The sequence below is a fragment of the Apodemus sylvaticus genome, chromosome 5, assembly GCF_947179515.1.
Source record: "Apodemus sylvaticus chromosome 5, mApoSyl1.1, whole genome shotgun sequence".
Taxonomy (NCBI): Eukaryota; Metazoa; Chordata; class Mammalia; order Rodentia; family Muridae; genus Apodemus; species Apodemus sylvaticus.
Window position 1 is genome coordinate 101359505 of NC_067476.1, and position 27961 is coordinate 101387465.

Consider the following 27961-nt stretch of genomic DNA (forward strand, 5'->3'; position numbering starts at 1 on the left):
GGAAGGACATCCTTGGGGTTGGGCTTTGAGGTTTCAAAAGTCCATGTATGCCCCCTTCTCTTTCTCTCCCTGCTCACCTATGGATTATGATGTAAAACTCTCAGCTACTGCTCTGACACCACGTGTGTTGTCATGTTCCCACCACGACGATAATGGACTAAACCTCTGAAACTGTAAGCAAGTCCCCAGTTAAATGATTTCCTTCATAAGAGTTGCCTTGGTCATGTGTCTCTTCACAGCAATAGAACAGTAACTACGACGGGGCAGGGGGAGGGGTGAACTCTGGTACCCATTGACTGTGGGGCTAGGATGTCCCTGCGAAGCTAGCCTTTACTAAATAAAGAGGTCTGTACCTTTGAGATGGGTCTTAAAGCTGGGCAAGGCAGCTCTGTTTGGCAGCTGAAGGAAGTCTCTGGAGGGAACAGTCAGGATCCCCTAGCAGCCAACACTCCTGGGAACTTGGTCCTAAAGACAAGATCAAGGGTCCACCTGCAGTGTCTCCCTTCTCAGAGTAAGTCCATGCTACCAGGACTAACTCTTTCAACACTGGCATTTTCCTCTGGGAAACTTGCAACATTGAAATAGACGAGCTAAGGGTCCCAGCCCCACAGTCAATCTTAGTGTTACAACAGATATTTATTTCCCATCTCTGTTGTCTATTGCCGGTTTTCATGTTTCTTTACCTTCAGTGTGACTGCTGCTGGTCTAAATGAGTTGTCTTTCCAACCATGATTCTAAATATCCCTGTTTTCCATCAAAATCAGGCAAGGGAGTACAAGAGGCACCACAGTGGACCCTCTGGATGCCAAATATAGCTAGCTTCCTTACTCTGTTACATAATGGCAGTCTGCTGGCTGTGGTGCACATGCCTTTGATCTCTGTGAGTTGGAGGCCAGCCTGATCTACAAAGCAAGTTCAGGGCAGCCAGAGCTACAATGAGAAACTCTGTCTCTAAAAACCAAACCAAACCAAACAACAACACCACACAATGACAGTCCGTATCTTCCAAAGAACGAGGATCAGTTACACCTGCCAGTAAGTGACTCCTGGTCTTGCTTACTGGTTTATTGGCACAAGGATTCTGGATAGAAAGCAGCACATTTTATAGGGGTGTTATTCTGTTCCTTTGGGGGAACACTTCGCCGCTCTGGAGCCAAGTTCTGGACCCTGGAGTTCCCCTACTTAGAACTGTAGGAACATAGAAAATGATTGACAAATGGGGTCATTCTTATGGTTTCCTGAGATTTTATATTCCATAGGTTGGGCCATGGTAGCACAGAATAGATATTAATTAGGGTGCACACATCCTCCGAGCCCCGGAGGCCCATCTTCTTAGCACATTGACTGCATTCCAGAGAGGCTTGTCCGGTCTCATCTCAGCTCTATTCAATCTGTAGCCTCAGAGGGGTGAGTTGGGCAGGAGGCCAGAAGACTCTGTGATCATGCACCTACTTTTGCTACAGAGTGAGACCCCTTGTAAGCACGTCAGTGCTTTCTAAGCATCCCAGAGAGTGGTCTTTCAGATGGAAAGTCGACCCCATATCCAGAAAACATGCCAGTTTGAGTCAAGTGAAACACCAATGCTTTTAGAGGAAAACCTCTTGGAAATGTGACCTCTAAGCCGGTGTGTCAGTCACTGCTCTATTGCTATGAAGACCAAGACCACAACAACTCTTCCAAAGGGAGACATTTAATTTGGGCTGGCTTACACTTTCAGTGGTTTAGTCCATTGTTATCCTGATGGGAACATGGTGGCATGTACCCAATATTTGATCACACTGTCAACTCCGAGATTGTATTATTTATAGAAGAAGGAGGAGGAGGAGGAGGAGGAGAAGAAGAAGAAGAAGAAGAAGAAGAAGAAGAAGAAGAAGAAGAAGAAGAAGAAGAAGAAGAAGCAGCTTATTTCTAGTTAGGACATGGCCCACCCTTAGCACACGCCTTTAATTCCTTTGGCTGGAATAAGCCGCACCCTTAGTATACACATTTAATCCCCAACAATGAAGGTGAAGTTAGTTTGTAGAAGAAAGCACCCATGTTTGAAAGTGATGTCTGATTGAGTGGCAGACAAACTGACAAATCAAAGGAAGATTTGACAGAATAGGATCTGCCCAACTCTCATGAGAAGAGAGAGGAAAGGGAAGCTACTTAAGAGAGTGGTGCAGAGAAAAGAGGAGGGAGAGAGGTGGGGGTTTTACCAGGAGAGTCTTACAGAGACAGGTAAAGACAGAGCAAGCCAGAGAATGAGAAGGAGCCACAAGAGTAGAACAGATTGCCAAAGTTAGAATGAGGACAAGCAGGGCAATTCAGGAGAGGGAGGGGGAGGGGGAGGGGGGAGGGGGGGGGGGGAGGGGGAGGGAGAGAGAGAGAGAGAGAGAGAGAGAGAGAGAGAGAGAGAGAGAGAGAGAGAGAGAGAGCAGATTAAACCAGTCAGGGAGGAGAGGAGCCAGAACAGCTAAGTTGAACCAGCCAGCCAAAGTTCAGAAAGAGCTAGAAAGGGTGAGTTTATTTGGCAATAAAGTCTCAGTGGCTGAAAACATTCGAGGCCTAGATTAGATTATATGGAGGCTAGAAGCTTCCAGGACTAGGCCCAGGTTAGCAGATGGAAGCAGTAAGCCTTGGAGATGACAATTACTTCAGGAAAATAAAAGTTACTTTTATAGTGTTTTATAGTGGCAGGCAGGCAGACATGGCACTGGAGAAGTAGCTGAGAGTTCTACATTGGATCCACAGGCATCAGGAAGAGAGAGACACTGGGGCTGGCTTGGGTTTTTAAAGCCCCAAAGCCCATCCCCAAACCTTCCTCCAAACTATTCCAATAAAGCCACCACACTTCTAATCCTTCTCAAGTAGGGTCACTCCCTGGTGACCAAGTATTCAAATCTATAAGCCTATGGGAGCCATTCTTATTCAAACTACCACAGTAGTTTGAATGTAACAGATGAGAACAGTAGAATTAGGTTTAGAACCTGGACAACATTCCTAGCTTTTTATTGGAGCAGCTCCCCTTGGTCTCTTGGCCTTTCTTACTCTGTTTTATAAGCATTTTAGAGCTTATCTTGTGCCCGTGCATGCATGAGTGTCCTCTCCTCTCCTACCGGGGATCCTCTCAGGGCATCAAACGGCACCAGCTTAGCTGCTGAGGCACCACTATAGCCCTATTGGCATATCTTGATGGGTTTTGCATGACATCTGCACCCACATATGTAATATACTTTGATCATGTTTAGCCTTCATTATCCTCTCTTGCTCTTCCCCTCCCCTCCCTTCCCCTTCCCTCCCCCTCCTCTTCCTCTCCTCCCCTCCCCCCTCCTCCCCTCTCCTCCCCTCCTCTCCCCTCCCATCTCCTCTCCTCCCCTCCCCTCCCCTCCCCTGCATTCCCTTCCCCTTCCCTCCCCTCCTCTCTTCTCCTCTCTTCCCCTTCCCTCCCCTTCCCTCCCCTCCATTGCCCCTCCCCTCCCCTGTCCTTTCCTCCCCTCCCCTCCCCTCCCCTCCCCTCCTCTCCTCTCCTATTGGTCCCCCTCCTCCTCTTCTTCTTTCATTTCTTTCTTTCTTTCTTTTTAAATCTAGATTCCTGGAATGGATAATTTTGGTTGTTGACTTGACTACATCTGCTATTAACCAAAACAAAACTGTTGGGCACTGTGGGCAGGGAAGTTCTAAATCAGATCCTTTGGAGCAGGAAGACTCACTCTAAGTCTAGGCCACACCCTCTGGTGGCAGCCCATGTAAAAGATCATGGAGAAGGAAGCTTTGTTTTTTGCCTGCTTGCCCTCACTCCCTCTTGCTGGCAAATCCATCTATCCTGCTGCTCTGCCATTCCTTCACCGAGTTTAGAACCAACATCTCCAGGATTCCAACACAGACTGAATTCCAGCAGCTCTCCAGGACTCCTTTAGATCTTCAGAGCCCGATCAGGACTGCAAGGATTCTAGCCTGTAGACTGAACAACTACCAAATTCTCAGCCTCGACAATGTGAGGCAGCCCTTGCTGGACTCCCAGGACCTTGTCCTGTTAGACAATCCATTCTACCCGTTCTGTCCCTTAGAGAACCCTAATACATTTGTTCTTAGGTTTGGGTTATGATCTCCTTAGGCCCATAGCTTCCTCTCCTTCCCTTCTCCTCCCCTTCTCCCTCCTCATCTTATTTTGGTGTTTTAAGACAGGATCTCACTGTGTAGGCCTAGCTGTCCTGATACTCACAGTGATCCACCTGCCTCTGCCTCATGAGTTCTGGGACAAAAGCTGTGGAGCTTACCTCATTATTACTTCCTTTCTTGATGGTTGTCATAACTAGGGTAAGTGGGAATCTTTTTGGGCTTGCTTTTGCCTTATGGATAAGGATAACTACCTTTTCCTGTGGGTTTTCTTTTTTATATTTCAATGATTTTTAAATCATTTATTTACCTTTAAAGATTTATTTTTATTTTATGTATTGGCTGAGCATATATATATATATGTGTGTGTGTGTGTGTGTGTGTGTGTGTGTGTGTGTGTGTGTACTGTGTATGTGCCTGATATCCACAGAGGCTAGAAGAAGGTGCCAGATCCCCTGGAACTGAAGTTACAATTAACTCCATGTGGGCATTGGGGACTAGGTCTTCTGCCAGAGCAGCAAGCATCCTTAGCCACTGAGCCATCTCCCCAGCCCCCCCCCCCACTCCTTTTCATGTATTTATTGACTATTCATGCTTTTTTTCTTTTGAGAGCTGTGTGTTTGATTCATTTACCCGTTTGTTGGTTGGATTATCTGTTACCTTGGTATTTAACCTTTTAAATTCTTTTTTGTTTCTTCTAAAGTCAACCAAAATCGCCATGATTTTTATTTAACAAAACTAAAGCAGTGGCTCTCGGCTCTAATGCTACAGCCCTCTAAGACAGTTCCCCCCCAAAAATTTGTTACTACTTCATAATTGTTGCACCATAATGTAGTATCTATATGCTGTGCCACCCCCAAGAAGGTCATGATCTCCAAGTTGAGAATTGCTGGCCTAAAAACTTATTGCACTGAATCTTTTGACCCAGGACACTGGACATTAAGAAAGAGGCCCACCCCAGTCTTTGAATCCAGGGCAGTGAGTTACTTTTCTTCTTGTGTGTACTCTGTTAAACTCTTCTTAAAATCTTGTTTAATATGTATGAGTGTTTTGTCTATATCTGTGTCTTTGCATCACAGGCATGCCTGGTGCCCTCAGATGCCCTGGGACAGATGAGGGGCCGTGCGGGTACTAGGAACTGAAACTGGATCCTGGGAAAACATTGAGCTGTAACTCCAGCTCCTGAATTCTTTATAAATTCTGGATATTAGTCAGTCCCCTGTCAGATGAATAACTGGTAACCCCTACACACACACACACACACACACACACACACACACACACACACACACTGTCCCTTCATGCTGGCATTTATTTCTTTTGCTATGAAGAAGCCCTTTCATTGATGGAATGAACCCGAGATGTCAGTTCTGACTGGTTATCGGAGCTCCTGGAAACCAATTCAGTAGGTCTTTGCCTAGTCCTACATCTTGAAGTGTTTTCCTCTGGAAGTTTCAAAGTTTCCACTCTTGCATTAAGTTCTCAGACCTTTTTAGAGACGTCACAAAGTCAAAATTGTTTTCACAATACTAAGATGTGTATTCTGCCTTTTAACAGTTCTGATGCTTGCACCAATGGTACAAACGTAAGAGTGGGGAGGAAGCGGCGGCACATGAAGTATGAGCTTAAGAGAGGAAAAGGAAGAAAAGGGAGCAAAACCCAGGTCCACTTAAGAACATACTCACAAGCAGTAACCGGTGTTACACTATACAAAACCACGACACTTAGGCACCGCTCCTTCTAATATTTTCAGTGACTAACTGTAGAGTGCTCTACTGCACACAGAAGTGTAATTGTCCTTTTGGGGAAACCACTTGAGTGACTGGGTTATGACCTAACTGGACACCGTGGCTGTGGAGCATTAGTCTCACTTGAGGAATAACTGTCATAAAACTGATGTCACGCAGACTTGACGACTTGGCAGGTGTTTTGTCAAATGCGAACCAAGTGTCTCTGTCACTTTGAGGAGAACTGACATCTGTTGTCAATGATAAAAGCTTGACCTTTCAGGTAAAAATGGGATCTGGAATGACCTGCATGCACTGTTATGAGCTTGACTGATTTCCAAGGGCTGAAACGGTTTCTGGTATTACCAAATATGGTTATTATACTGCATCATTAAATGTATTGATATTTGGAAATATTCATGCCAGCAAATCAATATTTTTCCTAATAATTAAAACAGGATGTTACAAAATCATACAAAGATAAAAGTACCTTCCCACGAGCAAGGTAGGCAGTGACTTTAATCAAGTAAGTGCCAAAAGTCCATTGATAAAGTAATGACGGGGTATGGGGTTTTGTTTATTTGTTTGTTTGGTGGGTTTAGCTTGGTGTTTGCTTCTTTCTTTCTTTCTTTCTTTCTTTCTTTTTTTCTTTTTTTCTTTCTTTCTTTCTTTTTTTGAGTCAGAGTTTTTCTTTGTAGCTCTGGCTGTCCTGGAACTCACTCTAAAGACCTAACTGGTCGTGAACTCTGAAACCCACCTGCCTCTGCCTCCTCAGTGCCAAGATTAAAGGCCTGTACCGCTGCCACCCGGACCCGGCTAGTAATAACTTATTGTCTGCATTGCAACTTGCACTTAGCACTTGTTGAGATTTGGTGTAGTACAAAAAATAGCCACAGCGATCCAAAAGACTACTAAAATACTCATCTATTTTCCAACCACACATCTACACGATGCCAGAGTTTCTTTATATATTTTGACCGAAGGAACACAGTGCCAGCAAAAGTAAGCCTCCAGCTGTCTTCTATAAAGCGACATTCAAGGGAGTTGTAAAAATGCGAAACTGGCCAGGCATAGTGGCACACGCCTTTAATCACAACACAGGGGAGGCAGAGACAGGCAGAGCCCCGTGAGTTGAAAGCTGGCCTCATCTGCCCAGCAAATTCCAGGAAAGCCAGGGCTACCTTAACCCACCTTGACAACTTAGTAAGTCTAACTTACTTTAAAAGTAACCAAGTTACTTTTAAAAGACTGTTTTTTTTTAAAAAAAGAAATATACTGATTTTCATAAAAACATGTCCTTTATTCACGTGCAATGGAATTGTAATGTCCTAACAGATTAACAGTTTATAAATCCCTGACTCATATGTAGGAATTTATTTCTAATGTAGGAATTTATCAATAAGTGTAACCCACACAAACAAAAGGGTTTATTTTTGTGCATTAGCGTTTTGCCTGTGTGTGTGTGTGTGTGTGTGTGAGGGTATTCGATCTTAGAATTAGACAGTTGTGAGGTGCCACGTGGGTACTGGGAGTTGAATTCCCGTCCCCTGGAAGAACAGCCAGTTCAATGCTCTCAACTGCTGAGTCATCTCTCTAGCCCAACAAAACTTTTTTGTTGACCTCAATTTTTTAATGTCTGTCTCATGTTGCCAAGATTGGTCTTGAACCCCCAGCCTGAAGTGGTTTCCCTACCTCAGCCTCTCATGTAGCTAGGACTCCGTGCATGTGCTACCAAGGCTAGCTCTGGAAACCTGAGATAAAGTGCTTGAGAGCCCCTGGCACAATTGAGGCAGGTGCACCACTGTGAGCGGCACAGTGCACCACTGTGAGCCGCCCAGCTAGCTTGCCCCAGGGCTACTAGAGCATCGGCCTGATCCACAGATCTACTGGACAGGATCCACCCCCACTGGATGCTCATCGTGTTAGCTCCCTCAACAACTGCCTTCTGTTATCTCACAGAGCCAGTTATAGACTGGCCTCCTGCTGGCCTCCAGAGGACAGCTCACACTGAGAAGCCTTCCCACCAGCCATTCCTGGTTGCTTTGATGCCTAAGTATTGTCTGAGCCTCTGGCCCGGCTTAAATAGGCTCCTGGCCACACATGGAGTAATACCCACAGCAGCACCCCGACTCTCACTCTCCTCCGTGGCAGCTCTGGCATCCCACTCTGGAGGTTCTCCAGTCTCCTGAGGTCTCTGTCAGGGTACACATTCTGCTTCCCAGGCCAGTGCTTCCATAGCAACAGACTCCCTAACTCAGTGTTACAGTCAGTCTTCCCGCACCGCCCTAGCCTATACTATACATCTGTCCCCAGCTCCTGCCAGTGTGTGGTGTCCACTTGTGCAGCTCCTTCAGGGTATGAGGAGCCCTCCCTCTTGCCCAGAAGGAACCTGCAGATCCCTTGGTGGGTTTCATTGCAGTTTCATTCTACTTAATGGCCTGGTAGTTGGGGAGAAAGAGGCAACTTCCTTTCCTGCCTGGGGACAGTTCTCAGGGACAGTAGCAGCAGGGCGCCATCCATAGCCAATACTCCTGGTAGAGCAGCTCCATCCCATGGACACATGGCTGAGACTGCAGAGACAAGGTCTGGCTGTGCTCCCAAGTGGAGTAAAGGAAGAATCAAGCACCTAAGTCCTGAGGTCAGTAAGACTTGGGTGCTAACTGAATTTAGTCAAGTGACCTGGGGTAAGCACCTTAACCCTTTTGAAGCAGTTTCTTCTACAAAACGGAGATAGATATTAACTACCTGATATATTGGAAATAGTTATGACTCTAGGCATGGTGCCTGGCACATACCAAGACTGTGTGGCTGCTTTGATTGCTTCGAACTTTTCCAGAGACGGAAAGGGCTTTTTCAGGGAGCAGACAATGAGGCTCGTCAGCAGAGACAGTCATTTAGCTGATGCGGCACAGCGCGCCACAGGAATGTTGTACAAGAGGGCCTAGGGTGGTTGAGGATATTCACCAAAGATGGCCTTTTGGGTCCATTCTGTCCCCAAACTTGCCTTGATTCTTGAGTTCTGGCCTAACCTTGGTGGGGGAGAGGCACTTAGAAAAGCATATTCACTTTCAGGCCACTAGGGGGCCATTTAGTTGCCGGCAACCGGAAGAGTTAATGGTTTCTTAATGGCTCAGGCACCAGGGAGATCAGGCTCAATTATATCTGAAAGCATTTTGAGTTCCAGGGGTAAAAGACACTATGTAAATCTAGATAATAAATAGTGCTTATTGACGACAGGTTAAAGGATCTGGCACTGTTTCATTTGGGGAAGAATAGGGAGAGGAATTGAATAAGGGCTTCAAGTGCATCATTGTTTAGAATAAAAGAGGAGTGACAGTTGTTTCCGACTCTGCTGGAAAGCAAGCAAGAAAAGGAAGTGTAATTTGCAGCAGAAATATGAAGAGGCAATGCAGAGTGCATTCCAGAAAGGGAGTCAAGGGGCTTTAACAAAGATTCAAGATCTTATGTGAGATCTCGCATCATAATTCACCTTGGGACGGTGCTATGATCAACCCTGCCAGGAAGGTCAGAGAACAAATGAGAAGAGAAAACAACATTTGATGGCAATTCTTGGACTTTAATGCTACAGGCCACCTTCATGACCTGCTCTGGATACCTTGGGAACAGTACCCCCCCACCCCCGTGTGTGTGTGTTTGTGTGTGTGTGTCCCTGTCTCATATACACACACACACACCGCCTCTCAATCCCCAGAAGCCAATAAACACTAAACTCCAATGTCCTTGTAATTTCTTAGAAATTAAAAAGGCACGGTTTTCCTTGAAATAGCATTGGGTGGGCCATTGCTAGAGGCCCAGCCCCACCTGAGCATCCAACCAGGACCGGATTGGAAACTTGTGGTTCCAGCAGCCCACTAGTATACTGCATTCTGGTAGCTGCTTCTGTGCCCAGGGATGGAAAATTTGGGGAAGGGCTGGATAGGGAAAGGCAAAGGCAAAGGCAAAGGCTCCTCTGGAAAGGGAGAAGTGGAAAGGGCAGAGGGGGTCCTGCCCACGGGGTTAGAAGCCAGCCAGGCCCTCGCAGAGGCCACACCCCACCCCAGCTACATCAGGACCACAGTCCTTCCTCCCACACAGGTTCATACAGTCAGTTCTCTAATTCACTGAGACATCTAGGCTGCTCACAAAGACCGTGTTGTAACAGGAAGATTCAAGCAGGAGGGACCCAGAAATCAATCGCAGTGAATTACAAGGAGGGGATAAGGAGGAAAGAAGCAAAGAGGTTAGAGTCCCTGCGTGCAGGGGGGATGCCGGCATCCAAAGGGCCCTAAGAGCAAACAAAGTCTGAAGCCTGGTAGGAGCAAGCCTCAATGGGAAAAGACAGTTCTCGAAATCCTGGGGCTAAAGAGGTCTAAAACATGAAAATGCTGGGAGATGTCCTCCACCAGTGCAACCCCTTGGGTAAAATTCAAGGCCAGTCCGGAGAGTCAGAAGACCAGAAAGTAGGAACTGAGACCTGTTGTGGGATTTGAGATTAAGGTGGCAGGCGAGTCTAGGAAAGAAACTCAATCAACCCTTGCTTCTGTCTCTGAGGCTCACGGTGGTCTGAGTAGAGGGTCCTAAAAGGACCCAATCAGGCAAAATTCGAGTGGTCTTAGAATCCAGCTCAACAGAAGAAGCGCGACAGACCGCGATTTTGGTTAGCGGTCGCCAGGTTTCCAGACCCGAACCAGGCTCTTAGGGTTGAAGGGGTCTGGGACACTATCCCCTCCCTACGCGAGAGCACAAGCTTGGTGTAGGTGGGCCTGGTTAGTTCTCCCACCTACCACGTTCTACCACCTCCTACCACCTACCACCCCCTACCACCCACCACCCCCTACCACCCCCTAGCCTGGGGCCACGTGAGGAGACGCCAGACTTGACAAGCTTTCTGCCGAGCCTGCCCCTCCCTGCCACCGCCCGGTCCCGCACTCCCTCCCGCAAACTGCCTTTCCCCCTTTAAAGAAGCGCCTGTCGCCCCTTTAAGGCCCAGCCTCCCTTAACTCTCTCTTAACTGGGCTTCCCCCACGGGGCCCACGACGCCCCGCCGCAGCCGTCTCCCAGAGCGGCACTTCCGGGCCCCTACATCGCCCTTTTAAGGGGCAGCCCCCCGGCAGCGCGCGGCCCCCGCCCCCTGCACCGGCGCGCCCCGCGGGGGAGCCGGGCTAGAGCTGGAGCGCGCGGTCCGCGCGGCCACTGGAGACCAGGCGGCCGGCGGCCGGGCAGGCGGCGGCAGCGGATGGGGACGCGGAGTCGGGCGGCTGTGGCTGTGGCGGCGGCCGGGAAGCAGCTGGCGGGCCGGCGGCGGCGGCGGCGCTGGCGGCGGTGACGGGCCCAGGCCCCGGCGGCGGCAGCGACGCGGTGGCGGGCTGCGGGCGGGCGGCGTGAGGAGCAGCGGCGGTGCGCGGGGCCGCCGGGAAGCCAGGGCGCCGAGACGCCCCCTGCCCAGTCCTCGCAGGCCGCCAGGCCCCCTCCAGCCGGGGCCGTGGAGCACCGGGGCAAAGGCCGGGGCCCCCCCCATGAAGGAGCGCGACGCGGCCCCGGCCGAGCGGGGCAAGCCGGCCACCTACACCGGGGACAAGAAGGCGAAGATGGCGGCCAAGACCAACAAGAAGTGGGTCCGGCTAGCCACGGTGTTCGCCTACGTGCTCTCCGTGTCGCTGGCCGCCATCGTCCTGGCCGTCTACTACAGTCTCATCTGGCAGCCGGTGGGCGCCGGGACCTCAGGGGGAGCCGTCGGCCCGCCCTCCAGCGGCTCCAACACCACCGGCCCGTCTGGGACTTCGGGGGCGGCGGCGGGGCCCAACACCACCAGGTCGTCCCGCCGCGAGGCGCCACGCGATGCACCCCCGCTGCAGGCGGCGAGGCCGGCGCCCCCGGAGCCCGCTGCAGACAGCCCCCTGGCTGGGCCGCTCGAGCGGCCGCGGGGGCCGGACGAGGACGAAGAGGAAGCGGCCGAAGAGCCCGGGAGTCGTTGAATCTCTCCGCGTTGGGGACGGTCGGGAATCATCGTCCCCCAAGCCCCCAAGCAGGACTTTGCAGCAGGACCGGCTCCGGAGCCCGCCGGAGTGACCCCTACGCGAGCATACGCCCCCACACACCTCAGCGATCGGCAGCTTGCCCCGGGAGCCGGTAATGCACAACCGGATCTTCAGCCAAGGGACCACGATTCGCCGGGGACTCGGGGTTTGATCTTCCCAGCACAGTGCTGCGCCAGGGCCCTGAGCCATAAGGGGAACTGGGGGGAGGGTGGGAAGAGCCTAGCACCCAGCCCTTCTGCTCTGCTAGCTCTGGTGTTTCCTAAACGCAGGGGGTGACTCGGGCGCCCCCTCCCCAAGACTCAGGGGAAGGTAGGGAGTTGTGTAGGGGCTCTTTTTTAATAAGCTGAGGCTCTCCCAAAGAAGAGAGCACCAAAAGTAGCGGAGCTCAGGTACGTCAACCTAGTTGCAGTGGCCAGACATAGTTTAATTTATAGATCCCTGTATATAGTTGTTGACATATGCACTAGACGCTATAATCACATAGAACTCTATGTATCTCCCCACAGCCTGGGTAGCTACTGAGTGGTGCGGGCCAGCAAGGGCTATTTGCTGGCCTTCAAACTGCACTTAGCCAGAAGGGCACAAATACGGCTTTTTTTTTTCTTTTCCATCACCCACTCTTTCACCTGTTCCCTTCCTGTTTCAGAAAGATACGTTTCCGACGACCTTACACAAGACTATAATCATTCTTAGACCCCCCCCCACATGACAGTGGAGAAACCTTAGCAATAGAAACCGTTTAGGGAGGGTGGGCAATGTGCTGAACCCCCTCCTGTTCCCATCCTCGTGCTCCCACCAAAGTGGCTTCCTGTTGTAGCCTGAGTCTCTGGATCCACACCAGTGCCAGGGCGACGGAGAGAGTAAGTCAGGCTGCTGTGTTTAGATCAGTCCCTTCCCTCACAGAATTCCTTTAGGAAGAGCAAGCCTTTTTAAGTACAGTGATTGGCAAGTGTTTTCTCTCATTCCTTTTCCGGCTCCTCAACTATCTTATCGGTTCCAGAGCTTGTCTTATTTAATTTCTTGCCCTTCTAGATCTTGTCTTACTCATTTTTGCATTTCCTATTTTCTGAGCCTATCACCAGCAGCTTAGGACCAAATCAGTTGCAAAACCAGAGCTTTGATGTGGTTCTGAGTTGCTTTTTAGGTTAAGAAAGAGCAGAAGGTAGAATTGAAGCTCAGGAGTGTGCTTAGTGAAGGGACCAGCTCTGGGAGGATGGGATTGGCAGCTTGTCCTCCTCATTCCTCCTAAGCTTCCACTTAAACACAGCCAACGGTTTTCTAGAGGTGGTGACACACACACACACACACACACACACCCTCCGGGGCAGCAGGAATTACTCTTCTTAGTTTGGATCTCATTTCCTCCTGCCACTTGCTTTTAGGCGGTCGAGTGTGGGTAGTGACAGAGGTCAAACCCCTTAGTGTTTCCTTTTTGGGAAATAAGCTATTTAAAAAAGAAACCAAACAGGAACCTTGCACACCTTAGTCCTGAAACTGTCTATCCACTTTTCTGGCCTACCTTGTTGTTAGCTCTGATTCAGGTTTACAGGACAGTAGTCTTGATTTAAGCCATGTCCTGTCCTGGGCAAGAAAAGAGCGACTAAGCGGGCAGCCTCCCAGCGGGCTGCCGACACCAAGGTGTCTGCGCGTGGAGACTTCACAGCTGATGAGGACTGAAGTCATTAGGAGGCCCATGGGGACTTTTTAAATTTTTGATGAGAGACTGGGGGGAAGAAACATAAAATGCCACTTTGTATCTTCAATAATAGCCTGTCATTTATATTTATGGTGTGAATTTTTAGTCCTATATTTTAATAATTTGTAAATTGATCTCTTATTCCAAGAATTCTCTGGACTCGTGGGAGAGTGTCTGGAGTCCGTTCCTCTTCCCTCCTGACCCCGCTTTATGGACTGTTTAAATCCACTTTGGATCAAAGAGTTCAGCAAGACCACAGTTGTGGTCCAGCTGTCTCCTGACTATAAGCCTTCACTGGAATTGGGACATTTTCTCCAGCCCTAGCTGTGAACATGACCAGAGACATTATTTATAATCCAGCCATTCAAGATATACCTGTACTTTAAAAGTCCTGTATATTTTTTAAAAGTTTTATTTTTCAGGTGAACAAAAATACATTCTAAGAACTCTGCCTAAGCCTGTGTGAGCTGATGGTTTCTCTTGCTGACTTGGGGACGAGGCGTAGAGGTGGTCTCAGGTGTGAGGATGGCATGACCAATAGGTTCGGGAGGAGAAGGCAATTGCCTTGCTGTTCTCAGTGCCTGCTACTGAACAGATTAGAGAGGGGTGACAGGATCCATCTTAGCCAAGGAGGTGCCACTGCTCAGAAAATGATGCCAGCTTTTGCCAAAACATGTTCTACTCTTAAGTATCCCTTAAGCGGATACTTAGCTAAAGGACTAGTACGTGTGAATATTAAGTTTTAGTCACAAACATTTAGCAGTCTGAGGTGAAGACACAGTTGTCTGCTGGCATCACAGTCTCACCTTAAACTGTTGGCCTTTTGCTAACTCAGGAAGTACTGACACTGGAAAAGCCAAAGCCATGGGCTGCACTGCCTGATCAGAGCCTATCACCCCAGCCAAGCTGCTGAGAGGTGTAGGTTGCTTCAAAGGTAAGGGAGTTTTTTTCTACCCTTAAAGCAAACAAAAAAGATCTGTGGGTGAAAAGCATAAATATAAGGGGTTCGATATGCTGTAAAAATACATGGTACAAAATTGAGCTCAGCTCATTACCAGACAATGGAGCCCAGTACAAATTCTGAGAGAAGCCAGTGTTGGCGGAGCCCCCTGTGGCCTGCACTTCTGCAGAGCAGTTAGGGGGTGGCCACTGTGCTTTTACTTCACCTTGTAGTCTGCAGGGAGGCAAGGAAAAAGTCCCGCCTTCCTTTATTCCCCTCTTCAGCTTACACAAAGGCCTTCTGTGAGGGGGCTTGGTACAGCAGAGCTGAGAGTGAGTTTGTTGGCTTTTGGACACAGCCCCTCCTTTCTGCAAATGGGGACATGTGGCTTCTACAGCTGCACACAGCTTACCACACTGGCCAAAGACAGCAGTAGGTATCCGGCCTGCCGGCTGATTAGAGCAGGGGCCGGTGGGATAGGAACCGGCGTCAGAACAGCTCTCTTTGCAAATGCTGGGAAGGAGCAAAACTGTGCATGGCTTTAAGCCTGGAAGGTCTGAACAGGGTGGCTTACTTAGCTCTCCCTCTCGCTGCCCTGCACTGGGGTGACCCCAAGGTGTTCGCTTATACTGAGGGTCACTACTGTTCCCTCTCTAGCTGCCTGAATTCAGAGGGAAAAAAGAATGACGTTTTGAAGGTGCAGGGTCAGGAAGCCCTTCGGCTGAGCTTGTGTCTTCCTCTCTCCTCCATGGATGATCAGGTACAGGGGTCTGAGAAGCTTTAGCTCCCACTGACAGCTGTCTATTTCCGCATGGTGTGGTGCCACGGGTTGAGGAGCTTCTGCGTCTACCTTGTTTTTCAGTTTTCACTGGGGAATTCTACGCTGGTGTGTTCCGTAGTCGAGTATTTATATCCTGGTTTGACATGCTGAAGGCAGAACATGGACTTGTTCCTACATGCTGCTCTGAGGAGGCTGAAAGGTTGGTGGCTGTAGGGCCACTGCAGCCATTTAAAAGGGTAATGACTGCCCTCCCTTTCCTGTCTGCAGAAAATGGAGGTATTTCTGGAATTGCAATTCAGTACCAAAAGGGCCACAGCTGTACTGTTTAATCGGCCTCCCTCAGGGAGAAAAGGGGAGCAATAGCTTTGCTCATTTCTCATGACCAATGCCAACTCAGTTCCTGGCACAAAGCGCTGGGCCCTCAGAGTCCGGTGATCACCTGGGTGGCCAACATGCTGGAAGTAATTGGCATGTCATCAAGTGTCCCTGTCACAGCCCACTCAGAGAACCTGCATGGAACACAGCCCATAATCTCATTGAAACGCTCGCCAAACTGACCCGGCTGAACGGTTTCTCCCTTCTGTGTCGACAGGCCTGGGTTTGGCTCTCCAGTTTTATCTGGGAAGCAGAAGTCTATGGCTGTCACCCATGTGGGGGCACCACAGGCTTTTCCACCCATTCATTGTCCTGTCTGCCCCAGCACTAATGTAGAGCTACAGAAATAGCTGCACTGTTGACAGTCTTTTGGTCACATCTGTTTCCCTCACAAACATAGCCTGTGGTTTTCTGCTGCAAAGAGCCTGTTACGATTTTTTGTTCCTTCCAGTGGCTCATCAAAAAATAAACAAACAAAGCCTGTCTTTGCCACACACCCTGCCTCTATTAAGATGTCCACAGTGACAACAAACCCGGCCCCACAGTGCTCCCTCTCACACGTGAGTCACCTGGTCAGTCACAAGTTCCTTTACTGAGCCAGTTCTTGTGGTCCTAGTCAGTTCTGAAGCCTTGGTTAAGCTGCAAGAAGGGGACCAGGGAATCGCCACACACTTTGTACCCATAGCTGTCATGCCTAAACACCCCCATTTCCCTTATTTCATCCGTCAGTTATAGTAGCAGCAAGATTCCGTTTAATATCCTCAGGAATATTTTCCACAAACCATTGCCATTAATTTGGTATTTATTGAGCCAAGTGGACTTAAAAACTCTCAAAACAAACTTGTCAAAAAACAAACAAAAAGCAATTGTGTTAATCAGAGATGGTTTCTTTTTAAATATCTCTTCTTCTGCTCCCTAAGAGCTCATAGCCATTGTGAGCTTTCCCTACTTGTATCCTAGAGGCCACGTAGGACTGGGCAGTGTCAAGTCAGAGAAGCAGGGCTGCCGAGATGGTTCAGAGCACTTGCTGCTCTTCCACAAGACCCAAGTTCGATACCCAGCACCCACATGGTGGCTAACAACCAAGGAGTCCCCTCTCTCCTATGGCCTCCACAGGCGCCAGTCATAAACGCGGTGCACACACACACACACGGGCAATACACCATACACATACAAAATAAACTACATATTTTAAAAGGTCACAGGAGCCTATCTCTGAGCCGTAGTCAGCCCATGCATGATCAGGACCTCGGTGTGGAGGCAGGATGTTCTCAGAAGGGACCCTGAGCAGGGAGGTAAGAAAACCTGACAACTTAGAGGTAGCATTGGTAAAGGCTCGGCCTCTGTTCTGCTGACCAAATGGCATGTCATGGGCGTGAATGGCGGTGATGGATGTGAAAGGGCTTTAAGACCTTGGGAATAAAGGGACTGCATACACATGAGGTAATATATTCTCAAGGGACTAGGCAACCCTTTAGGGGGAAATGATGCATGGAAAGAAACTCGAAGGGAAAGCCAGTAAACAGGACTCTAACTCCCAGTCAACAGCATCAGCATCACCTGGGAAATTGGGAGAGCTGGGACCCTGGGCCACATCCCAAACCAGCTGGGCAGCTGTCTCTGCAAGTGGAGGCAGGCCTTCTGGTTAAAACCAGCTTTCCAGCGGTGCACCTTTAATCCAGACAGAGGCAGGCAGATCTCTCAAGTTTGCAGTCAGCCTGTTCTACAGAATGAGCTCCAGCCCGGCCAGTGCTACACAGAGAGACCCTGTCTCAGAAAACCAAAACAGGTTATTCTCTGATGCACTCTGAAGCTGGAGAGCCACTGGCCCCACCTTTCCCCTTGATTTCTGTAGTCTGGGGAATCTCTCTGTGTCGCTGGCTGGTTATCGCTGTTCTTGTAGTCTGGGGAATCTCTCTCTGTTGCTCGCTGGTTGTCACTGTGACTTTTGGCCTTCTTGCTTCAGTGGAGCCAGCTGCCCTGTGCACAGGAGAGGAAACACTATGACTCCCGAGTTTGTAAGGAAAAGGAAAAAGCCTGCACTGTCCATTATTTTTGACAGTTCACCCTGGAGAGCTTGTTAAGATGGAGGCTGGCTTGAGAGCCTCCTCCCTCTGCCTCAAAGGTGCTGGTGTGTTTGCCTCACCTCCTGCCCTGGGGCCTGCTGTTTCTCCAGCCAGGCCTTAAAAGGAGCAGCGGGTGCCACATTTGTCCTTTCTGGTGCCAGGTCTGTGTTATTTCACCTCCCTGGCGTCAAGTGGATGCTTAATGAGTGCCCTGACGTAGGCGCAGCAGACTTGAGAGAAAGCAGCCACAGCCTGGACTTTCTGCTGGCTCTCTTCCCCAGCCCTGAATTCTGCCTCTGTGAGGCAGCCACAGTCACCTGATCTGTCCTGACTCAGTAGCCCAGGAAAGGCCTCCAACTAGGAAGGAGATGCTGGTGGGCTTTGTGGCCACTGATAAATGACACTGGACATTGTGAAATGGCTGTCCTTTGTTTATCTCTATCCTCTTGGTAACCCCCACTGGCCCCCACTCTCAAAAAGACAGTCATATGGGCAGTTTTTGTCATTTCTTGGTGTTTTTAAGGACCAGTGCCATCTCTTCCTGTAATTCTTGTCCCTGACAGCAGAATCGGGTCTGGAGTTAACTAGCGGTCAGACCTCTCAAACTTGTACCTCGTTTTAAGTAGCGAGGTCGGCCATAAGAAAATCAGTCATCTGCTCGTCTGGCAGAACTTAATTCCGGGAGACACAGAGGAAGCTCCCTGGGGTGGGGATGGCTTCTGGGGGACAGTAATGAAACGAAAACTAGGCTGTGAATTTGTGAGACCGTTTCTGTTTTAAACAAAAGGAAAGAGAACCCCTAGCTAAAGGCAGCTGTGGAGTTCAGAGGGCCATGGCGGAGTCAGAGAAGAGAGACCATACTCCATATAGAAGCAAGGGCACCTCATTAGACACCACACGTCCAGGGACATCATCGCAGAAGCTATCTTCCCTGAAGGGTCGTCTGAATAGCTTGAGCCACCCTCCTTCCTCTGAGAGAGTACTGATCCCCAATAAAAAGAAAAGTTAAAAGAAAGAAACCAAGCAGATAAAGACCTCATATCAACACCCACTTTGTTTATTCAGCATAGTTTAGGAGCACCAGGCTACTGTCCCCGAGCGTCTACTGAGTGTAGGCTTGCCTTGCACAGTCTAGCGTTCTCGGCAACCCTTTGAGGTCAGTACAGCAAGCCTCCCTCTGCAGGTGAGGAGACTGAAGCGTTTAGAGGTTAACACTGGATAAGGGAGGTGCAGGGTTCGTATGTATTCTCTCAGACTCCAAGGTGAGCTTGGGTGCCTGGGATCTAAGCTCTCACCTGCCTGACAGAATGCTCTCCATTTCCCTGCTCCCCTCATTTCCAGGCGTTCACTCCTGGTACCCTCTCGGCTTGGCTCCTTCCTGCCCTGCATCTGGTTTCCCAGAGTTGTCTGTGTTTAATGAAGGACCCTTACTTTTTTGTTTTGTTTTTTTGGGTTTTTTGGATTTGGTTTCTTCGAGACAGGGTTTCTCTGTATAGCCCTGGCTGTGCTGGAACTCACTCTGTAGACCAGGCTGGCCTCGAACTCAGAAATACACTTGTCTCTGCCTCCCAGAGTGCTGGGATTACAGGCGTGCGCCGCCACCACCCGGCAGGACCCTTGCTTTTAAAGAGTAGTCTTGTCTGCTTGTTGGAGGGAAGCGGGTTTCTTAAGGGAAAACTCTGAGTCAGACCTTTCAACAAAGCAACCAGGAAGAGTCATGGCTGACCCTTTGAGGCCTCAAGAGGGATGGCTAACATGAGTGTCTTCTGCTCTATAGTTGACTCTGCGGTCTTATCCCGGAGAAGAGCTCCTCTTTCTCAGGAAAAGCTTGCTGCTGTGTCAGGCACTGCAGGCTTCTCTGATGAAGATGTCCTGCGTTGGCCTCTGTCCCCCCAGGACAGCCTCCCTCAGTACCCTAAAGGCTGTTGCCCATGAAGAGAGGCCCCATGTCCTCTCAGTCCTCCTTACCAGCTCCTTCTCCTGCTTAGGTTCATTTGTAAAGACTGAACCAGAACCCTGCCATATTTTTACATCCTCAACCTGTGGTCAAACGTGCCGTCGCATAGGTGGCAGCATCAAGTGAGCGGCAAACTGAATTTTCTCTTTTCTCTCTCCGTCCCTCTTCCCTACTTACTCCTTTTCTCCTCTCTTCCTTTTTCCTCTTCCCAGCTCCTCTGTCTGTCTGTCTGCCTGCCTGCCTGCCTGCCTGCCTGTCTTGGGGTGGGGGGTGGGGCGGGAAGGGGGAAGGAAGGTCCTAGAGATTCAACCTATGAGTTCATGCACCCTGAGAATGGACTCTACCAACCTACGCCCCCAGCCAAGAATTCAGATTCTTGATCACAGCCATTTCTTTCCAATATCTGGATTCAAGAGCTCTCTCTGCCTGAACCTACTCTATTCCAGTCCCATCATTTGGAGTCATGAGCTCCAGGGCCCCTGTGTCATACTCCAAAGTCAAGATATACTTGAGACTGGAAGGCAAAATGAAAACGTGAATTTGGATTCTTCACTCTGGCCCAGGCATGTCTGGCCCAGAAATATTTTCTTCCCTTTCTAGACTTCCTCTGAGCCACCACACTGACTCTTCCCCCGGCCTTCATCCTGTCACATCTCGATCAACTTCCTTTCGCTGCACTACAGAGTTGACTCCACTATGCACTGCCCGAAGAATCTTCTGCAGGCCTCTCTGAAGCCAGGAAGCCTCTTTCCCTCGGCAGGGTGGCACTCCCCTAGCTCTTGCAGAGCTGCTAACTTGCTTTAGATCTAGAGTCTGCTCTAACCTGAACCCTTCACACACTCGAGTCCAGAATCTGACTTCTCTGAGGGTTCTTCAGGCCGAAAAGGAGCAACCATGACTCCCTCACCTGGGCCATCTTGGAAATGCAAACGTTCAGACCTTCCCAGATCTAGAGTCTGCTCTAACCTGAACCCTTCACACACTCGAGTCCAGAACCTGACTTCTCTGAGGGTTCTTCAGGCCGAAAAGGAGCAACCATGACTCCCTCACCTGGGCCATCTTGGAAATGCGAACGTTCAGACCTTCCCCAGGCCCACGGAGTTCAGCCTGCACCACACCTCACCAAAAAAGCATGAGAAGAGCTCTCTAAACAGCCTGACCTGCTGAAGAGTCACCCTGGGCCGAGGAAAGAGAGGTGGAAGCAAGAACAAGGCCGGAACCCAAGTTGGAGGCCTCGCGTGTAAAGATGAGATTACTGGACTTTCCTAGAGCTTCGGAGGGTTGTGGAAGACCCACTTACCCTCGAGAGAAGAGGGAAGCAAGGGGGTCTGCATGGTGCCACCAAGATAAGGGCTTGGGAGCAGAGGGCACATGCCACATCAGAAGCGGGAAGCAGAGGCAGCAGGTGGGTCTCTTCAGGCGCCTACCCAGGCACTCATCAGACCCAGGGCCGCCAGGCTTCCACAGATGGGAACAGCTCTTACCATTCAGCCTTGAGCTGTCCGATGACTGCGTTTCTTCCCTCCCTCCTGCTGGCAGAGTCACCCTCGCCCACTGGCTGGATTACTGGGAGAGGATGATCAGGAAATGTTTGTTGTATTGAAAGGAAGCCACAGCTTGTGCAGAGTCTGGATAATTCACCAGACGTGGGCCTCATGGGAGGGGCCTGGTTGGAGTTGGAAAGACATCCTGATGTCTCACTTAGCTGGGGTTGCTTTCCTCTGACTGTGCTGCTTTTGCATGGCCTTGGTGAGGGGAAGTGGAGAAGGGAGTGAGGGCAGGAAACGGCCCTGGGCTGCAAAGTCTATTCAGGGTACCCATGATGTCTGATCTGGATATGGAAGAGAAAGGCTCAGCACCTGCTAGTGAGCTCTCTCATTCTTCCACGACAAAAGGGGACTCCTAGCCCAGTTCAAAGAGGCCCTCTAGATGCTCCCCCTACCCCCCAGAAGCCTTCGGTTTTACTTTTCCACTCCCAAGTGTGTTCCTGTCAGCCATGAGCCCCAAACCACTTTCTCTAGGCCTCAAGCAACTGCAACTGTTGAAATCCTGGTTTGGTCATCTTGGAAGACCAGGACTGAGTCACTTGGCTGAATGGCATGGTTAGCAGAAAGGGGCTAGACTGGCCATTCTAGCTTTGAGATTGCCTGGAGCTGAGGAGCCTGAAGACTTGTGACTGGGGAGGGAGGGAGGCCTGGCAATGCTGAACTACAAGGAGCCAGGAGACCCATGTATTGGGGTCCTACCAAATCTTGCTTGGTGGGAAAGGCCTATGGTAGGTAACAGTAAGCCTAGGCCAAGAATACCAGCCTTGAACAAGAGATCCTAGGCTGGCAAATACACTGAGAGCCTTGCCTACATGTAAAAACTCACTAGGGTAGAGAGCTATGCATAAGAGGCCCTCACAATTGGAATTTTGCCACAGTGCTCAACCAGAAAGTTACCAGACTTCCCACCAGCAGCTGTAACTCCCACCACACAGAAGACTCCTGACTGGGTTCACCCCTCCACAGCCTAGCTCCCCAACTCCCCTGAGCTTCACTCAGCATCTTCCTGCAGGGCCAGGACCTCCTGCCCTGCTTCTTTTACTTGTGCCTCTTGCCCTTGGGCCAATTCCTCTGGGGGGCCTGCTTCTTGGTGTCAAGTTCTGCTGGGCCCCAGCCTTACCAGCCCTGTCGTCTTTGGGCTCTGGGGTCTGTGCTTCTCTCTGTGACTCAGTGCAGCTGTGGACTTCCAGCCCAGGCTGGTGGTTGTTGCAGCCTAGGGTCTGCTGCTCAGAACCGTTTGGCCATGACACTGGGCTTTCCTGAGCGCCAGCCTTCGGACTGTGTGTACATGTGCTTGTTCCAGGCTTGGGGCTACTAGCTCCGCCCACAGAGAGGTCAAGGGGAGTCAAGTCAGAATGCTGTAGAGAGTCTGGGGCCAAACTGGCTGTAGAGGCTCCCGACTCTCCTTTTAGCCCCTCTGAGGAGGCTGGAATTGGGCTGGTTGCAGGCATGGTCTCTTGTCTGTCTGGCTCCCTTTCATTCCGCTTCTGCACGCACTCTTCCTCTACACTGGGAGTCTTCGTGGTGCTCTGGCTTCCCTGAAGCAAAAGAATAGCCCAGCTGGCTAGTGCATTTGGGGCTCCTGTCCCCAGCCTGTCCTCTCCTGTCCCTAAGTACCCACCTCCTGGCTCTGCGGCTTCTCATCTTCTTTCATGTCATACCTGTGGAAACACAAGCAAGTAGCAGGTCCTGTTCCAGGCTCTACCTTGCTTCAAGTAACCCCCTTCATAGCTAGTGGCCTGGGATACACAGCCCCAGGGAGACGCTAAAGCCCAGTGGTTCCACAGTAGAGCCAGGGAGGCTTCCGGATGCTTCCTACCCAGCCTGCATCACTTCTCAGACCTAGCCATTTCCTCTGAGCATCCATCCCAGGTCCCCAGCTGCTGTTTATGACCATGCTGCACCTTGAGATCCTTGGGGACTCCAGGCGTGTTCCTGCGCGCTCTGCCTGGGAAAGGCACTCCTCACATCCCGGGGGAAGTGTGCTGTTGTAATTACCACAGCCTCTGGGCACCAGGCTCTAACCACTACCACCTCTGCTGGTGGCCTTTCTTGGTATCTCATTAACCTGTAGCAGGCAATAAGCAACCAGGAATCAGGGGCCCTGGGGATGGAGCTGAGGGACCTGGGCCAGTCCAGGAAATTAGGACACCTACATACCTGCCTTGATTTTTGTCTCCTGTCCCCTGTCCCCTGTTACCTTCGGGCCCTGCCAGTTAGCCTCTCCTTCCCCTGCGCTTTGCTGCCTATGGTGGATGTCATGGAGGGTCTTCCAGACTGTCCACTTCGACCTGCAAGACATTACAGAAGATGGAGGGCTGGAACAACTGCCTTCACCAGCTGAAGCGATTCTGTTCCTTCTCCTCCCCCAACTCACCTCTTCCATCCAGGGATGATGGCGGGTGCTGAGGCTTCAGGTGGGTCCTAGGACCTAAAGGGAAGCAAAGCAGATGGAGATGGGAGGTGTCAAAGGATCGAAAACAGAAACCGGAGCTCTCTGGCACCAGGAAGTTTCCAATGGTCATCCATTCCCTTAGGAGTTCTACCTTCCCAAAGCCCAAGCTAACTTCCCAGAAAATCCTCCCCCAGCCTGGGGTCCTGGACTGTGTCTACACTGCCCAACTAAATGACTGGGCCAATGAGGTGGTCCCTAGGCTCTGTGTAAGAAGAAGGAAATCACCAGAAGTTCACAGGACTCTTCTCACAGCAAGCTAGAGGGGATTGACAGGACTTTTACCCCACAAGGAACAACATCTGGAAAGACCTAGTTCAGCTCCCACTGAATCTATCCTGAGCTGTAGCTCAGAAAACACAAGAGAGGTCAAGTAGTGTGGGAGGGGAGGGAAGGACAGACTTTTTCCATGTTCCTTTTCATCTTTGATGAATAGAGAAGACAGTGGGATCCTAGATGAGACAGGAGTATCATGAGTTCTGGGCCAGCCTGGCCTAAGACTCAAAAAACAAACAAGGCACAAGAACATGAGGTGGGTGTCGGCTCACCCTTTCTGCTGCCCAGGTCCTTGTCCCTTGGCTTGTTGCAGTTGTGTGGCCTGTGTAGACAGAGGAGGGCATTGAGTCACCAGAGGCAATGTGGGCAGAGGCTGCATCAGGTTCCATCACTGTCTCCCCTGACCCCAGAGCTCAGGGCAGCACAGCGCTGTGATCCCAAGAAAGAGGGAACACACAGAATGCTGGAACCAGGGTCTGACTAGAAGTCAAGTCTTTTCCTTCCAAGAGGTGCCCATAGTTAGCCCTACCCCAGTCCCACAATCACAGCAAGCTCCTCAGCCATGCCACCCACATGGGCTTGGCTTTGTCCAGGTCCCACGGGCGGCTCCAGTCACCCTGTGGGTTTCTGTGCCGGGCAAGGCGGGCCAGGTCAATCTGCTCTCTCTCTTGTTTCCACTGCGTGTAGTCCCAGCTGGCCTCGGGGGGCAGCCCCAAGGGCTGTTGGGGAAGTGGGCCTGGACTCCGGGGCTCTAGAACACCCTGCAAGAGGAAGACAATTATGGGGGAGAAGTAGGGAGCCGATCTGAGTGGGGCTCCAGAGTCAGCTGAGCCCCTTCCCCTCTCAAGGTCTCTACTTCCCAGGACGTAATTAGGCCTCTCATCTCCAGCGTGCTGTGCTTGCTACGGACTGTTCACACGCATCCTCTGGTTCACTGCCAGTTTGAGACTGGTAATTTAACCTCTCTGAGTATTAGGCCCTTATCTGTGAAAGGAGGCGTCTTCTTTCTTAGAGTTGTTGGGTGTGGCTAGACCGGCCCTAGATAGGAGGGGCACCCATAGGCAGTGAGCAAAATCAAGAACAATTACAAGGGGCTGCTGCCACCTAGAGGTCACAGTTGGCACATAGCCAGTCACCTACACATCCCTCTGACACCTTACAGGGCGGGCGAGGCATGGGTGATATAATGGCTGGATAATATGTCTGGCTTAATTATATCTCCCTGCAAGGTACACCCAAAGTGGATATTGGCCAGAGAATGGGAAGAAGGTAAGAATTCTCACAGGTGGTGCCTAGGTCAGGTTTGCCCAGGCAAGGGACATACCTGACTTAGTTTCTTTGCCTACTCCAAATGGGGATTGTGTCCCTATCCCTTCTTGAGGATGCACCTTCCCTGCTGAATCCGAGCTGGAAGTCACCTGCAAGGGAGAAGTCCGGCCCCGGCCTCCTCCGGAAGTCCCCTTCGCCCTTGGGCTCCTTGCTCGGGTCGTGGGTTTCTCACTTACTATCCGTTTGGCCTGGAGATGGGATAGATAGGCATCATGGCTGAGCCCAGGGAGGGAGGAGACCTGCGGTCTGGAAGCCTCGACTCTCACCTTGGCTTTGTTCTCCATGGTGATGGCAAGTTCCACCCGGTCCCCCATGCTGAAAGTACCCGGTGAGTCTGCAGTAGCTTCATCAGCTGTCAGTGTGGCAGCCACTCCCGGTGAAAGGGGCGCCCTGGCCCAGTTTCTGCTGACCACCCTCTTCTCCTGCAGAGCGAGACACCTGTGTCCTCAGGCCACATGGGTAATCCTGAGCAGAACCTGGATGCCGGGTGCCAGGTGCCGGGTGCTGGGGGAGGGTTCCCTAGGTTTGGATTCCAGCCCTAGGACTCTCTGGAATGCCCACTGCAAAGCTTGGCCCTTCAGGAGTCCACATGCCAGTGGTGTTAGTTATTCAGAGCTCAGAGCCAGCAGAGGGGCCCAAGATGCCACAAGGACTTGTCATCTTTAAGTCAAAAAAATTCAGAGTATGCAGACAGTATGGCCTTATCTCTGTTTCTTTTGCTTTCAGCCCAGGCCTCTCCATCCTCTGCTTCCTGCAGGGTTCCAGCCTCAGGGTCTGGAGTAAGGAGAAGGCCGTGCTCTGCACATAGGGCGCATGTGCGGAGCTGTAGGACTGGGAAAGTCTGGACAAAGGTGTCTGTCTGGCGGCCTTTCGTCTGTGGGCCTTCGGAGAAGATGGCAGCAGCTTAGGAGGCTTGCTGCTGGGAGGGGCCCAGAGAGGCAATTAGGAGAAAATGGGATAGTTAGAACCGCCTAGGCATGAACCAGGCCTCAACCCTGCCTGCCGCCAAGGTGAGACTTACACCAGGAACCTGGCTGATGGTGACCGTGAGGCTGTCAGGTTGGAGGAGTCCTTGAGTAGTCACAGCCATGCCCCCCTGCTCTGCCTGCCGACGATCTTCCTCGATCTCCTGTGGGAGGGCCTGAGGTCAGCAAGGCCGTGGACCCCCAGGCTCACAGACACACAGGCGCTGACAGGCCTACACAGAGAAACACCAATGGGACACCGGGGGGGGGGGGGGGCAGAGGCACCACATCACCAGTGCCCCAGACTCTGACTGTGTCTCTGTGAGAGACTATCCACCCAAACCCCGGGCCAGAGCCTGGACACATAGTCTAGAACCCTCAGAGAGAACTCGCTGTGTAAACAGCCTTTTGAAGGTAGCTAGGGGCACAAGCTAAAGGAGTCCCCTCAGCCGATACAACACACTCACCTGGTACCTTCGTAGTAAGGCCTGGTTCTTCTTGCGCAGGGCAACGATCCTCCGGTCCAGCTCAGCATCTTTTTCCTCGTGCCTGCGCATTGTGGATTCAGCTTGGTGGGGCCCCTGTAGAAGGCATGGAACCCAACACAAGGAGCAGGTTTATGGCCTCTAGCTACAGCACACAGGGTGAAGGAGGTTCCTTAGGGAGATGGTCTACAGATGACCAAACCCCATCCCAGTGAGGCCTGTCTGCCAAGCTGCCTCCTGAGGGGCAGGCCAGGGCTCCATACCCAGGGCCTCTGCTCCCAGCAGCAGGCTGCCCCTCCCCCTGGCTCCCCAGGGGGTTCTGCTGTGAGCACAGCCTGGAATGGGAGTTAAAAATGGCTCTGGCAGCCGAACCTGCCGTGACTGGGAAGCTGCCAGGAGATTCAGGAGGTCGAGGGGGGACTCTTTGCCTCCCAAATCTAGACCAGCACACACAGACAGGCTTTAGCTTGCTTCTGGCCTCCCAAGCATTGGACCCCACTCCCTAAACCTGTGTCCAGTCTGAAGGAGAGAGCAGCTCCCACAGACCCAGCCAGCCCTCCAGGTCTGAGCTGCTGGCTGATGGGGCAGGTCTATAGCAGCCCCACCCTCTGCCTCAGGATCAGAGGGTCTTCTCTGTCTGGCTGTAGGGGTCTGTGTTTTGCTCTGTGCTGTGCCCAGCCCACCACCTGCCTCCTCATGGGCCTCTTCCTCCCAGGCCCAGCTGCCACCAGCTGTCCCCAGAATGTGGCTGCTAGTAGCTTTTGCTCTCCCCCTCCATCCTCTAGAAGCCCCCTGCCAAAGAGGAGGTACCACTCACAGCCAAATGCATGGAAATACCAGGCGCTGAGAGAATTCCAAAACAGCTCCTGGGAGCCAGAGCTGGAGGGAAGCTGGAGCCGCCAGAGCCGGGCCTGTCGGCCTCTCCCCGCCGGCTTCCAGCGTCGCTGCTCAGCACAAGAGATCATGTTGTGATTACAAAAGAGTGCTCCGGGCTCGCAGCCAGGACCGCCTAGCCGCCACCCCCACCCTTCCACTCTGAGAGGGCGAGGACCAGGGCACCAGCAGCCGGCTGGTCTCAGCTAACACCTCTCCCTGCCCTGCCTCAGTGTCCCCCCACTGGAGATCTAGGCACGCAGGGCCCACTTTCACCTGTGGTCCTGAGCCCCCGTAAGACACGCTCCCGCGCCCGCCCAGCCCCGTCTGTGTTTGCCTGCAAATGGGATAGGTGG

General features: G+C 51.3%; 2 protein-coding genes and 1 non-coding gene across 8 annotated transcripts; 1 reads left to right on the top strand and 2 right to left on the bottom strand.

Moving 5' to 3' along the window:
- Nucleotides 1-4998: 4998 nt before the first annotated feature.
- On the bottom strand, nt 4999-5143 carry LOC127686604 (small nucleolar RNA SNORA81). The gene has a single exon (XR_007978202.1). It is a non-coding gene; the product is annotated as a small nucleolar RNA SNORA81 (small nucleolar RNA).
- A 5811-nt stretch (nt 5144-10954) lies between these two features.
- On the top strand, nt 10955-14015 carry Inafm2 (InaF motif containing 2). The gene has a single exon (XM_052183241.1). The coding sequence runs from the start codon at nt 11342-11344 to the stop codon at nt 11798-11800; it is 459 nt and encodes a 152-aa protein (XP_052039201.1). The 5' UTR covers nt 10955-11341; the 3' UTR covers nt 11801-14015.
- Nucleotides 14016-16439: 2424 nt separating this feature from the next.
- Ccdc9b (coiled-coil domain containing 9B) lies at nt 16440-27893 on the bottom strand. Of its 6 annotated transcripts, none has more exons than XR_007977919.1 (12): nt 27550-27893; nt 26715-26828; nt 26304-26411; nt 25549-25704; nt 25372-25470; nt 24527-24714; nt 24226-24275; nt 23603-23656; nt 23426-23516; nt 22847-22886; nt 21163-22763; nt 16440-17635 (listed from the first exon to the last, which is right to left on the bottom strand). XR_007977919.1 is itself a non-coding variant. In XM_052183239.1 (12 exons), exons 1-12 carry the CDS (start codon nt 27559-27561, stop codon nt 17592-17594), a joined length of 1374 nt encoding a protein of 457 aa, XP_052039199.1. In that variant the 5' UTR covers nt 27562-27892; the 3' UTR covers nt 16440-17591. The 6 variants fall into 6 exon arrangements, 3 of the variants coding, with proteins under 3 accessions (XP_052039199.1, XP_052039198.1, XP_052039200.1); XR_007977921.1 differs by having other exon boundaries at nt 20979-22763; XM_052183239.1 differs by having other exon boundaries at nt 22346-22763; nt 27550-27892.
- Nucleotides 27894-27961: the final 68 nt, after the last annotated feature.

What these genes read in the sequence shown, in the direction of transcription:
- Inafm2 (XM_052183241.1), top strand. Translation starts at nt 11,342, where the DNA reads ATGAAGGAGCGCGACGCGGCCCCGGCCGAGCGGGGCAAGCCGGCCACC.
- Ccdc9b (XM_052183238.1), bottom strand. An exon ending in CCTTACTACGAAGGTACCAG is followed by an intron (nt 26,412 to 26,714) that starts GTGAGTGTGTTG and finishes GCCCTCCCACAG; the next exon opens with GAGATCGAGGAAGATCGTCG. An exon ending in CTGGACAAAGCCAAGCCCAT is followed by an intron (nt 24,276 to 24,526) that starts GTGGGTGGCATG and finishes CTGTCTACACAG; the next exon opens with GCCACACAACTGCAACAAGC.